At 43.5% G+C, this 12,972-nt stretch overlaps 1 protein-coding gene across 1 annotated transcript in view; it reads left to right on the top strand.

The window, feature by feature from the left end:
- Nucleotides 1-12,972, top strand: part of WASHC4 (WASH complex subunit 4) — a 987,939-nt gene that overhangs the window by 82,612 nt on the left and 892,355 nt on the right. The window contains exons 3-4 of the mRNA XM_085653223.1: nt 9,823-9,876; nt 10,564-10,629. Of these exons, the coding sequence (XP_085509349.1) occupies nt 9,823-9,876; nt 10,564-10,629 (120 nt within the window). The remainder of the gene's footprint in view (nt 1-9,822; nt 9,877-10,563; nt 10,630-12,972) is intronic.

Raw genomic sequence — 12,972 nt, 5'->3', positions numbered from 1 at the left:
CTGGGACAACCTGATAGAAGCAGTAAGATCACGGTGGAGATCTGCTAAAAAATAAACCAAAGCCGGATCCAGACCCATTTCTAGCAAAATAGTCCACAATTTCGACCTGTTAACCAGGTCGAAAGCTGAAGTCAGGTCCATAAATGCTAGCTTCAGCGTGCCCTCCTTCGCCATAGTATATTTTCCTATTAACAGGAAAAGGTTCAAGCATTGATCCATGGTACCTCGGCCTTTACGAAAGCCGTATTGTAAGTTACTTATGATTTTATTTTCATCAGCCCAATCTGTGATCTTACCTAATATGACTTTACCTAATACTTTTACAACCGAGTCAATCAAGGATATGGGTCTATAGCACCTTGGTTCACTCCGCTGACCCTTTTTAAAAACCGTTATAATTGTTGAGTGACACCATGATGCAGGAGGCCCGATCAAGGCCACAGCATTGAAGGCATTAACCAAAATCTTTGCCCAGAAGCTGGGATTATGCTTATAAATATCAGCTGGGACATGATCTGGGCCATGCGCTTTATTGCTTGAAGTATTTTTTATGGCTTTTTCTGTATCCTTGACTTCAAAAGTAGGAGGGGGTAACCCTTGCTGCGAAAAGTTATTAGACAAGAGATCACAAGAATCGTCCGAACCATAAATCCCTTCAAAATGGGTCAGCCATTGGGCTTCCGTGACATTATTATCCTGGCAGTTGTTATCCAGACCTGAAAAAAGGGGAGTATTAACAATGGACCAAAACTTGGCACTATCTTTTAAGATATTGACAGATAGAAGGGCATCCCAGGTTTCTGCTTTAATTTCTGACTTCCGCCTATGAATCGCAAGCTTATAAAGTTTCCTACGATTCACTATCAAGGGCCTATCTTGTGGAGAAGTTTTCAAGGCTAGAACTAAGACACGATGCGCTTGCGAGCAATTTTCATCGAACCATTTTTCTTTCAATTGCACTTTCCCTTTAGACTTAGTAATCAGATCTGCAGCAATCTGAGAGCAGATACCCACAAACGCCCCCAGTGTAACGACCTCTGGATTTGTAGGATCGTTACATAATGTTATGAGATCCCTGGTATTCGTACATAAATCATTAAAAAATGTGGTAGGTAACACTTTGGTCCACTTGAGCCTCCTATCTTGATCACGGGTTACCATGTTGTTAGGACCTAGTGTTCCCCCTCCAATTCCTCCAAACCCACAATTTCAAGCCAATTCCAGTAAGACAGGATTATGATCGCTAAAAGGCGAAAATATAGCAGTATAATAAATTACCTTATTAGCAGATTAGGAGACAGAAAAATATAATCAATGATTGTCTCACTATTCTTAAATGTATGATAACGATCAGCAAAGTTTACAAAAGAGGGTTCAATAAGATCCGTTTCAGCCAGAAGGCTCTCCAGGGCAGCACCCCGAGAGGAATGCTCAAATTGAGGGGTCTCTGAATTAATATGAACCAAGTGGTCAGAGATATAGCAATGATGGTCACATAAATGTATATTAAAATCACCTAGGAGTAATATGTGATAAAATGTGGATTGATTTCTCCTATAATCAACTAAAAAAAGGTTCAATTTATTCAAGTGCTCATTGCTTACTTCACTATCACTTGAATTATAGAAATTGAAAAGTAACAATTTAAAATTGTTTGGACGGCTTACTTCTAATACCAATAAATTGGCAGAATCGACCTCTATTCTTGTTAACGAGCCTTTAAGATTATGGGATAGAAGGAACATCAATCCGCCCTTGGCTCTACCAGCCGTCGATGGGAATGCCGGTAGGGAAAAAGATCTATACCCATCTATCCAAAAACCGTCCCCCTTATCCCAAGTTTCTTGGAGGGCGATTATATCATATTGTTTTATATCATTCAGCCATAAAGGATCATCTCTCTTAGAATTAAGGCCAGCGATGTTCCAGGTAATGATTTTGCAGTTTGGGCTGGGATCTACTGTACTATCAACTGGTTCTTGGGCCATAGGAATCGAGTCTACTCTGGGCACCCCTGACCCCAGTGGTCAATCATTCTGATCCATCCGGGTAAGGGGAAAAAATCTATTAGAGGCCAACGGCCCTTTATCCCTGGGTGTGGGCAATAAAGATGGCTTTTTTACTGGTAATGTTTCTTCTTTACCATCCCTACCATTGAATGGTCTACTAGCGCGATCATGGGGAACAGACCGGCCCAATTGAGGAAGGCTAATGAGATCATGCGGTCTCCTAGGGGGGGGATAGAAGAACCCCAAGGGAACAGCTCTAATATCCCCACCAAAGGGATCAGTTGCATTCCAAAACATTCTACCGGCTATTTTGTGGTTATTAAAATTGACTATAATACAGAACCCAGAGACACATTTGGGGCCATTACCCACCCATCCAACTCGTCTAGCCATGATAATATTAGCGGAAATCCCAGCGGAGCCAGAGGAGTGACGCTCGCACCAATACTTAGTCTTTCGCAATAAAGCCGCTGTAGATTCAGTATCATCAGCTGATAAAGGTGGGACCCCAACTAGAACTGCAACCAAAGGAGTAGCCTCTGGCGGTAGATTGATTATGCATGTATTAGGAGACGGTGTTTTCCCCTGCTGCTCTACAATCCTATTACATGTGTCATTCCTGCTACCCACAGCACGGTCAGTACAATTCGGACATTAGATTCTAATTGACTAACTGCAGCCTCGAGATTTGGCTTAACCAAAGATGTTGGCTGATATCCCAAAGAACAATTCCTTTGTGGGACTTCCCGCGCTGCGTTGTTCCCTCGCTGGCTTTGAGGGCTCCAGGCGCCCGTCTCTCTGACGCTGGAGCTGTGCGCGATCCCGGGGCTTCTGGGGAATGTAGTTCTCGAAGTGCAAGTATGCCGTTCACCTCACGGCGTTGCAGAGGACAGAAGAGCCGTTCCCCTCACGGCGACGTTGCAATGGGAGTCTGCCCGTGCACCAAGCAACCGCAAGCAACCACTAGCAGGTCTGTAAGCGCGTCACTGCGTTGTCCCCTTGCTGGCTTTGAGGGCTCCAGGCGCCGTCTCTCTGACGCTGGAGCTGTGCGGGATCCCGAGGCTTCTGAGGAATGTAGTTCTCGAAGTGCAAGTATGCCGTTCACCTCACGGCGTTGCAGAGGACAGAAGAGCCGTTCCCCTCACGGCGACGTTGCAATGGGAGTCTGCCCGTGCACCAAGCAACCGCAAGCAACCACTAGCAGGTCTGTAAGTGCGTCCCTGCGTTGTCCCCTTGCTGGCTTTGAGGGCTCCACGCGCCGTCTCTCTGACACTGGAGCTGTGCGCGATCCCGAGGCTTCTGGGGAATGTAGTTCTCGAAGTGCAAGTATGCCGTTCACCTCACGGCGTTGCAGAGGACAGAAGAGCCGTTCCCCTCACGGCGACGTTGCAATGGGAGTCTGCCCGTGCACCAAGCAACCGCAAGCAACCACTAGCAGGTCTGTAAGCGCGTCCCTGCGTTGTCCCCTTGCTGGCTTTGAGGGCTCCAGGCGCCGTCTCTCTGACGCTGGAGCTGTGCGCGATCCCGGGGCTTCTGGGGAATGTAGTTCTCGAAGTGCAAGTATGCCGTTCACCTCACGGCGTTGCAGAGGACAGAAGAGCCGTTCCCCTCACGGCGACGTTGCAATGGGAGTCTGCCCGTGCACCAAGCAACCGCAAGCAACCACTAGCAGGTCTGTAAGTGCGTGTTTAAAACTATTAACGTGAATGCATTCTATATAATGTCATATACCAATCCAATCCAATCCAAATTTCTTTATTTCGGCCAATTAGGCCATAAAAGATACAATCACACAATACATTAAAAAGAATCACAGAGAATAAAAGTAGTTAATAAAATCAGTAAAATCAATACACGAAGGATTGCGGGCGTCTGAAACCAAGAAATTCATTAGACAGACCGGTTGTTAATTAGTTTGGACCTTATCTGCCACATAGCCATTAAAAATTTTGCAACTGCAAAGACTATGTGCGGACTAGTATTTGTTTTCAAAATTCTATAGACCTGGAGATGACTCCTAATGCCCAGGTTTCTGCATAGCGGGATTAACCAGTATCTTCTTGGTCTATTGTAAGCTGGGCAAAAGAAAACAATGTGGGTTTCTTCCTCATCATGAATACAACAGCCTGGACAAGTTTTGTCGTTATTTTTTGACCAATTGTGGGTGAAAATTTTAATAGGGAGAGTCCCTAGCCTCCATTGTATAAACAATTTTCTGGATAATATGGGAAAAATAATATCCATAAATCCCTCAAACTGATAAGAGTCCTTAAAAGTCAGAAATCGATGGGTCAAGGACCCTTTATTTGATGCAGAGACCAGGGAGGCATAGCGTTGCTCCCTATATATACCCACAAGACGTTTGCGAGAAACCCCCAGACAGCCTTGCTCAGGCGACTCCCATAGTTCCGGGAGTCCCATCCGATGAAGTTCTTTCTTAATGAATTCTAACCAAGGGATTTTATCGCAAACATTCAGATTCATGACATGTACAAGCTCTTGCCTATAATGTGAAAGCTCAGCAGTAGACCAGAGCCTATGCCAAAACCTTAATGGCATAAGTTCCAGGTCCTCTTTTATAGAGGGTAGGCCCATATCAAGTCTTAGGGGAAGAAGGGGTGTACCGCGGGGGAGGGCCAGGAGACGCCTTAAGAAATTATTTTCTGCATTGATAATTCCTGTGCCCGCCTTGTGTCCCCATAATTCTCCACCATAGGATGCAGCAGCTTTAACTTGGGACTTGTACATTACCACTGCCGGGCTAATTGGTTTATAGGTGGAAGAATTTGCCACCTTCAGAATTCCCCCCGACATTTGTGCAAGTTTCAGACGGCTTATTGCTACGTGAGGTTCCCATGATAGGTTCTCATGCAGCGTTACCCCTAAATACTGAAAGGTTTTTACTCTCTCCAGTGTTACTGAACTCAGGGAAGGGTTTGGTCTAGTTTTGGCTGTGGGATTAAATATCATAAACTTGGTCTTCCCTGTATTTATTTCCAAGCCATATTGGCTACAGAAAAGACCAAAGCCATCTAAAATCCGTTGGATCCCCATCGGAGATTTGGACAGCAGGAGGGTATCGTCCGCAAACATAATGGCCGGTACCCTCCTGCCGGCCAGGGACGGGGCATATACATTTTACGAGTCATGAACTATTATGGCAAACTCCTTATATATTATCTTGAGTTTTTCCCCACTTTTAATTTAACGTATGGAAAATAAAATACCGACCCCTCCCTCCATTAAAACATATAAGGCAAAACAGTGTCACGAAAGAGCAGGTGGCACCCATGTATCAGTAAGGCATAGCCAATAGGTCTCGCCTTTGGGACCTTAAAAGTATTTAGTTATGCAGCACAATATCCTTGGTGCAACAACATCAACTGTTGCATGGCTAAACACTTATAAGAACCCCAAAGGCGAGACCTATTGGCTATGCCAATGCTTGTTCCAGTGCTTAATGGAGTTAAGGCTGGCAGGATTTGGACGGAGAATGGAGCACCGATCGAAGAGCTCATCTGTGGTGCAACCCCATTCTTTGCTTTCCAGATCCACTAGATGTGACCAGTTACTATTCAAATTGAACAAGCTGTGAAAAGAAAAATTTGGATGGGAACTGTTGATAGTCAATGTCGTAGATATGTCCAAGTTTTCAGCAGGCATTTTGACGAACCCATCAACATATTTTCAACAGACCATCAATGTTGGAAATGGCCCTTATTGCAGGGTTATCCCCAAACTTGTTGCTTCTTCCTCCTTTGTTTTTCCTGACCCGTGGTTGTTGGCTATAGGACTCTGGGCACTTTACCTCTGCTGATCAGTGCTAAAGTGCATATGCTCTCTGTATAAATTGTTACTAGGATTGGTTATCCATGATTGGCAGATTTGGTTCATCAGTAGGTCCCTAGTAAAGTGCACTGAGTGTGCCAGGGCTGGTGATTCAAATGCTACTAGTGGGCCTGCAGCACTGATTGTGCCACCCACATGAGTAGCCCTAAAATGGTGTCTCAGGCCTGCCACCGCAGTGCCTGTGTGCAGTTGCTAACTGCCATGCTGACTGGGCAAGTGCACCCACTTGCCAGTCCCTAAACCTTCCCTTTTCTGCATATTAGTCACCCCTATGGTAGGCCTAATGGCAGGGTGCATTGTAAGTATAAGGTAGGACAAGCCCTGATGTGTGTGGCATGTCCTAATAGTGAATTACAGCTATTTTCGTTTTTCACTATTGCAAGGCTACCTGTTCTCCATAGGCCAGAATGGGCAGTTTGAGTATTACATTTTATAATCCTAAACTGACTCAGGGAACATGGTAGAAATTCGGGTTTAGTATGCCTGAACTCAGAATGAAAAATACTATCTTTTAGTGAAGTTGGTTTTAACATTCTGTGTTTGAAAATACCACTTTTAGAAAGTAGGTATTTTCTTGTCTAACCATCCAAACCTGCCTTTGCTAAGCTTTGTATTCCTTGTCTGGAGTTTTGAGTGACAGGGGCTGGGGAATTCCAGGGGGCTGGGGAATTCCCGGAGACGGGGTGAGTCAGCACAGGGCTGAATAGAGAGATCTGCATCTAGATGGAAGGAAGGAGTTGGACCTGGGACCTGAATAGGACAGCGCCTGCCCCCCACAGTGCTAGCTCCACCCCCTGTGGTGCGTCTGATGTCTCTGCCCTGTGAAAGGAGAGAGTAATCATGTCAACAAAGTGCTCCAGGGCTGTGCTTTCCCTCCACAATGCTGGCTCCACCTCCTGTGGGGCGTCTGATGTTTCTGCCCTGCACTGTGAAAGGAAAGAAGGAGTCATGTAAACAGAGTGCTCCAGAACTAGTTTGGACTGGGCAAAGGCCCATCTGCCCTCAGAGGACAAAGGATTTTGGGGTATAAATATTGGGACCCTGATCCCAAGAAATTAGATCATCCTGGAATCAAGAAGGAACCTCTGCCAAGGAGAAAGCTGGAAGACTGAAGAAGAAGGACTGACCTGCTGTAAGGCTGACCTGCAGTTGCCTTGCTGCCAAGGAGAGGGGAAGGACTTTGCTGTGTGCTGTGTCCCCTGGCTTGAAGGAATCTCCAAGGGCCTGAGTAGATCTGGCCTCCTGTTAAGAAGTCCCATGAACAAAAGGACTTCACCCAGCTTCCCCCTGAACTCTGCTGTGTGAGTTCTGCCCTTCCTAGAGTGCTTGATCCAATTGTAGGGATTCTGGAAGTTGTGCCTGCTGTTGGGAAGCTGACCAAGAGAAAAGAAGTAAAAGATCTGCAACTTTTTCACACACCGCCGGCTTGGCGAGAACATTTCCGTCGCCGCGAAGATCGTCACAGCGCCTGTCGCCGCTGCAACGTCAACGCCGCGTTCATCTTCGGAGTGCATTGCCCCGGGAGCGGGAAGATTCCCGTCGCTGTGAGTATCGTCGCAGAGCCTGCCGCCGCTGAGTGAGATCGTCGCACCGCTCGTTAGCGGGTCGCATTTCGTCGCTGCGAACATCATCGCAGAGCCATCGAAGATCGGCGCACCGCTCGTTAGCGGGCCATATTTCGTCGCATCGTGCCTTTGTGAGTACATTTCTAATCCATACAAGTATCGCCTCACTCCCCATACAGACCGGATTCGTCGCACACGCCCGCTTCGTGATGCGGGGTTGTCGCATCGCCTCCCCAGGGTCTCAGGACTGACGCTGTTGCTTGTTTTCCCACGCCTGAGCGCGCTAGGAACTTTTATCGCATCACCAGGTACTGTTGGCTAAAATCGACGCTAATGTGGATCATTTTGTCGCTAAGCTAAGAACTCTTTTGAAACCATATTCTTGAACTGTGTATGTTGGATTTTTGTCATTTTGGTCTTGTGTAGTTTATATAAAAGTACTTTATTTATCTACACTGGTGTGGAGTCCATTTGTGGTGTTTTCACTGTGTTACTGTGAGTGTTGGTACAAATACTTTAAACATTGCCTTGGATAAACCTGTCTGCTCGTGCCAAGCTACCAAGGGGGGGAGCAGGGGTTATCTAAATAGTGTATCCCCCTTACCCTGACTAGAAGCAAGTGGTACCTACCCCTGCCAACTAGAGACCCCCAGATCTAACAATCAACATGTCAGAATTTGTTTCTTTTTTTTAGTTTAGCAAGTTTAGGTTTTATCAAAAGATAGTCAAAAATAAAGTAAGTAGAGTTCTTTAAAAATAGATGTTTATGCATGAAAAGAAAAATAATGTCAACAGATGTAGAGGTTTCAGATGTCCTATGTGGTGACTTGTACACAATTGATAACCAGGTCTAAAGAGTCAACACTGGGTGCTCTATGCTACATGTAGGGATAGTCGAAAAAATATGCAAATCATTAGATGGTGCTCATCCTGTAAAATGTACTGGGTGATAGGGTCCCTGGGGCCGAAGAGGGTATCCGTAGCCTATCCCCCCCATACCTTTTTAAAAAACCTTTCTAGGACACTGGGACAACAGAGTCCTGTAATGATTTTTCTTTGAGTTGGGGCCAGTGAATCGGATCACTTAGTACCGCAGTACTAGTACACGTTCAGAAGTACCAAAATTACAGGCAAGCGAAAAAGCTCTCCCAGCCAATCTGTGGGCCCTATTTTATTAGAATTTGGTACGACGGGATTTCCTGCGGGCCCAGATATACCTATTATTTTTGACCCCTTCATGACCATTAGAGTACATCTTTAAACACAAATTTCAGAAAACCATCTGAATACCAAATTATGAAAAATAAACTTTCTGAGAGAAATTTGAACGACATTGCAAATTCGGTTAATCTGTGTGTGTGTTGTATCTGTGACTCCATTTCTTATGGGGGTTTACAGAGAAGCTCAATGATTTGGTATCACCGCCCCCTCCTTTGTCTTGACAACACAAACACCCACAAAGCTTGATGGATCACCGTGGCACTTTCCAGGCTGGGATGGATGAATTTTTTAATTAGGGAAATAGTGTGGGGATGCATCAAAGTTATTAGTGAAACAAGAAACACTCTCCCTATGGAAATTTACATAACTCTAACTACAAAGTGGTGACTGCCACTATCTAACACCAGTGGATGCTTGTGTAGTTTTTAAGTCAGTTTCCATGAAAAGCCATTTTTTGTTTTCTTTATAAGTTTGGCACTGATAGACGAATCTACACAAAACCTTCCAATAAAAACAAACAGTGGGACAGACATAGCAAGGTTTGTACAGATTTGCCAAGTGGAGGGTCCTAAAAAGCGGTGGAGGGGGGTGGGTTAAAAAAGTGCCCTTTACCCTTCTAACTTCCCATAGAATATTTGGCTCCTTGATTCAGAAAGAAACGGCTAGATGCAATTGCAACAAACTCGGCATGAAAGTAGAATTTCACTGCTTCCATTGGTGTAAATCCATCCAGCATCTTTTATCGGTCTGAACCTTTAATCCAGGTTTGTGGTCTTCGACTATGCCCAAAACCGGACACACGAGAACAATCCATGAAGGCTGTTATTTTATTTCATACAGTCACTTGAATATTACACTTAATATCCGCATGTGTGTGTGTTTTAGATTTTGAAAATCCAAAATGAGAAAGAGGGTTGGATAGTAATCCTTGTACTTTCAGACATCTTTATCAACATGAAAAGGGCTCTTGTCAAAATGGCTGCTCTGTTTTCCTTGTTCGTATGTAGAAGTCACTGACCCCGTAAGGTGTCTCTGTTTGTTTTCTAAAAAATAAAAAGACTCCAAGCATGGTTGAAATGTCTCACAAATAAATTACCTTCAAACTACTGCCCGTTCAGCTCATTATCGAAGCAACAGAATTGTAATCTTTCTGATTTTTGTTTTCTCTCCAAACTTAGCTGGTGCCCTATGAGCAGTCATCCCTGCTGGAACTCATAAAGACTGAAAATAAGGTAACAAGCAGGATGTCACTGATTTCAGAGTCCATCTTTTTTTTTTTAGCTCACAACTGTATTTTATTCATGGTTCATTGTGATCCCGTTTTCCGAAATTTTGTGAAGCGATGGTCAGTTAATGTTTAACAAACAAATCTTCGAGGACAGAACCCAAGAACCATCTTGAATTGGTTCTTGGGTTCTGTGAAAAGTTTAGATATATGCATTCTTTAGACTTACAGTTTTTATATAAAACATGTTTTGCACAATGCATTTGTTTTCCTTCGACTTTTTGGCACACTTTAAGTTTGTTTTACTTCTATCTATAGTTATTACTTTTACTTTGATTGTCCTTGGTGTGTGTTTGTTTTCCTCCTCTCCACGGACTCTGTCACCGATGTTATTCTGCTGTAGTGTCTGTCTATTAAATGAATATTGCTGTCATATGCCCTTTTGTCGGAGAAGCTCTTTCTGTCACAGTTCTACCTTCCTTGTAGAAAATGTAAGCCTTTGGGTTCATTCAGTCTTTTCAGTAAATGCCCAATCACTTTTAATCTCTTGTATTCCTTGTTAAGACACTGACAAATCGAGCTTTGACAGGATTGAAAGGAGTGACTAGATGGAAAGCAGAATAGTGCAAACAGAGCAGTCTTTTACATCCACGTACAGTCATATTCTTTTTTTTATTTTTTTTTATGGCTACAGGTTCTGAATAAAGTCATCACTGTGTTTGCAGCATTGTGTTGCGAAATCAAGAAATTGAAATATGAGGTAATGCTCCACAAAATTTTTGTATGCTGTTTGTTGTATTTCACCTTTCTTGCTGCCTTTACATTTTCACTATGTTGTGCTTCTCAGAAACATTAGCTCCGTACCAGGCACGCAACAGATGTGTGGTGCATGAATTTCCTCCATCCTTTGTGCCACTGCACAGACTCACTAGTTCCCTGTTATGTGCTGATCTGTTTGGTCTTGTGATTGGCTTATTTTTCTCAAAAACTTTTCTGCTCACTTTAATTTGTGTTGGGTCTTTTATTTGCGACGTACCCTTTAATCTGTTTCTGACAGTCAGTTCCACAACAAACGATTTTCAAAGCATGCATGTTGTGCTTACAGTGGTGTATAGCAGCTTCCTAACGGGCTTTATCTCTAATTTGGTAATAGTCATCCAGTAAATGTAGCCTCTTCTCTGTGATAAAATAGCCCTTAGTCTCTAAAAAGCCATTTAATATAGATGCAGTCAGTGGTAATGTGTTCATCAAGAAAGCAACGACTATATTCTGTGCTCAAGAAATTATAAGATACGTCTACGAAGCAGGACAATCGACCAGGCTATTGAGCACCTATCATTCCAAGACATGAGTCTTCAACAGAGAAGAATTTTACACCAAACCAGTCCAGCAGCAGAAAACATATTAATTTTAAAAAATAATTATTTTTTAATATAATTTCATGAGGTTCTTTAAGTACACTACTTTGGTAATAAGATTGCCACACTGTAAGCCATTTTATAATTGGTGAAACTGGGCTTAAGTCATGATATCAGGCCAGATGTACACATTAGGTCGTGATGCCATTTACCTGACACTTGATGAAACCTTGTCGTTGACCATAGATAACACTGTATTGTAGTATGGTGTTGGAGGGGACCCCTACATGAGAAGGAATTCTTCGTCACACAACTTTCATCTCTCGATGCCATGATTGCTTTTAGTGGCAGTTTCAGGGCGAAAGCGGTTTTGGGTTGTTTGTGTTCTGGTTCAGGGAGGACCTGGCTGTTCGGGCTGGACTATTCCTTTTGGAGCATTCTCAAGACTAATTTGCATAGGGCTGGGTCCAAACGGAGGTGGCATGGTGGGCAAAAGAACAGTTGTTTGGAATACTACCCAAGTGATTGCCATTGGTTTGACAAATAACAAGCATTCCTCCTATTAAATGTTGTGTGTTTGATGTTGTTTGTTTTATATTGCCAATTAGAGAAATGTAGAGGTAGACACTCTGGGCCAGCTCAAGTCCACAAATGACAAATATGTTTATGCACTATTGCTGACTTTCCTAGAACCGACAAAGGGTACCTTTTGCCTGCAACAAAGGGACTAGTGACTGCAAAACCAATTGCACAGGACCCCAAGTACATCATGGATCACTGTGTTGCAATCACTTGGAAACTGACTGCTAACCCAGGCCACCTTGTCCTTCCAAAGAAGGATAAATAGAATGTAGAGCTATGAAGGAGTGTAGCTCATCTTTAATGTTATTGAGTATCACACCTTTGGAACACTCCTGGCATGCTATGAGGAAGACCAGTGGGAGAAGCAGACAAATTAATCTCATTTCTCAAATAAAAAAGAGGCCAGAGCCACTGAGGATCAAAAACTCATTTATCCAAAAAAACTCCTAATAATGATGATGACTGTTGAGCTTATTGCTCTGTGATAGATTGTCACAAGAGTTACTCTCTGAAAGAGTTTATGGTTTAAGATTTCTGATGATTTTAGGCCACACATGCCAGCCCATGTTGTGAAGACACCCTTTGATTGATGCACACTGTTTGGTCAGCAGGTATACGAGTCATTGCACTGGATTAAAAATGAGACTGAGGTAAACAAGCAATGGACGGACTCCAACAAAGGACACACTTACGATTGCCACAACAAGCTTGGATTCCTGCCAGCACACACAAACCCATCTATATTAACTGTGCAAAACACCATGGTCATCATGCAGCAAAACCAATAGGACTAGTACAGAGTAGGCACTATGAAAAGTACAGACCCCATTAACAACAAATGGTGCTAAGTATTTTCTTTGTTTGCAGCTACATGGTCAGAGGATGATCTCAGTGTTTTCTGTGAATGTGGAAAGAGGTTTGATGGTTTCTTTTGATGTTGAAGGAGAAGACGTTTAAAAGCAAGTACTGTGTTTAAACCCTTGACAAAGGCCATAAGAAATTTTAATTCTGACACCACAAGGCAGTTGCTTGCCTTAAACCAAGGAGGGTTCATTATGAGACTAGATACACATGATAAATGATTCCACTTTTCAGTGCTTTAAAAGCACTTGAAATATGTATGTGTTCCATGATGATATACGCAGTACAAATTATAAATGCTG

This window comes from Triturus cristatus, chromosome 4_1, assembly GCF_964204655.1.
Source record: "Triturus cristatus chromosome 4_1, aTriCri1.1, whole genome shotgun sequence".
Lineage (NCBI taxonomy): Eukaryota > Metazoa > Chordata > Amphibia > Caudata > Salamandridae > Triturus > Triturus cristatus.
This window is presented reverse-complemented; position numbering and strand designations above follow the sequence as displayed.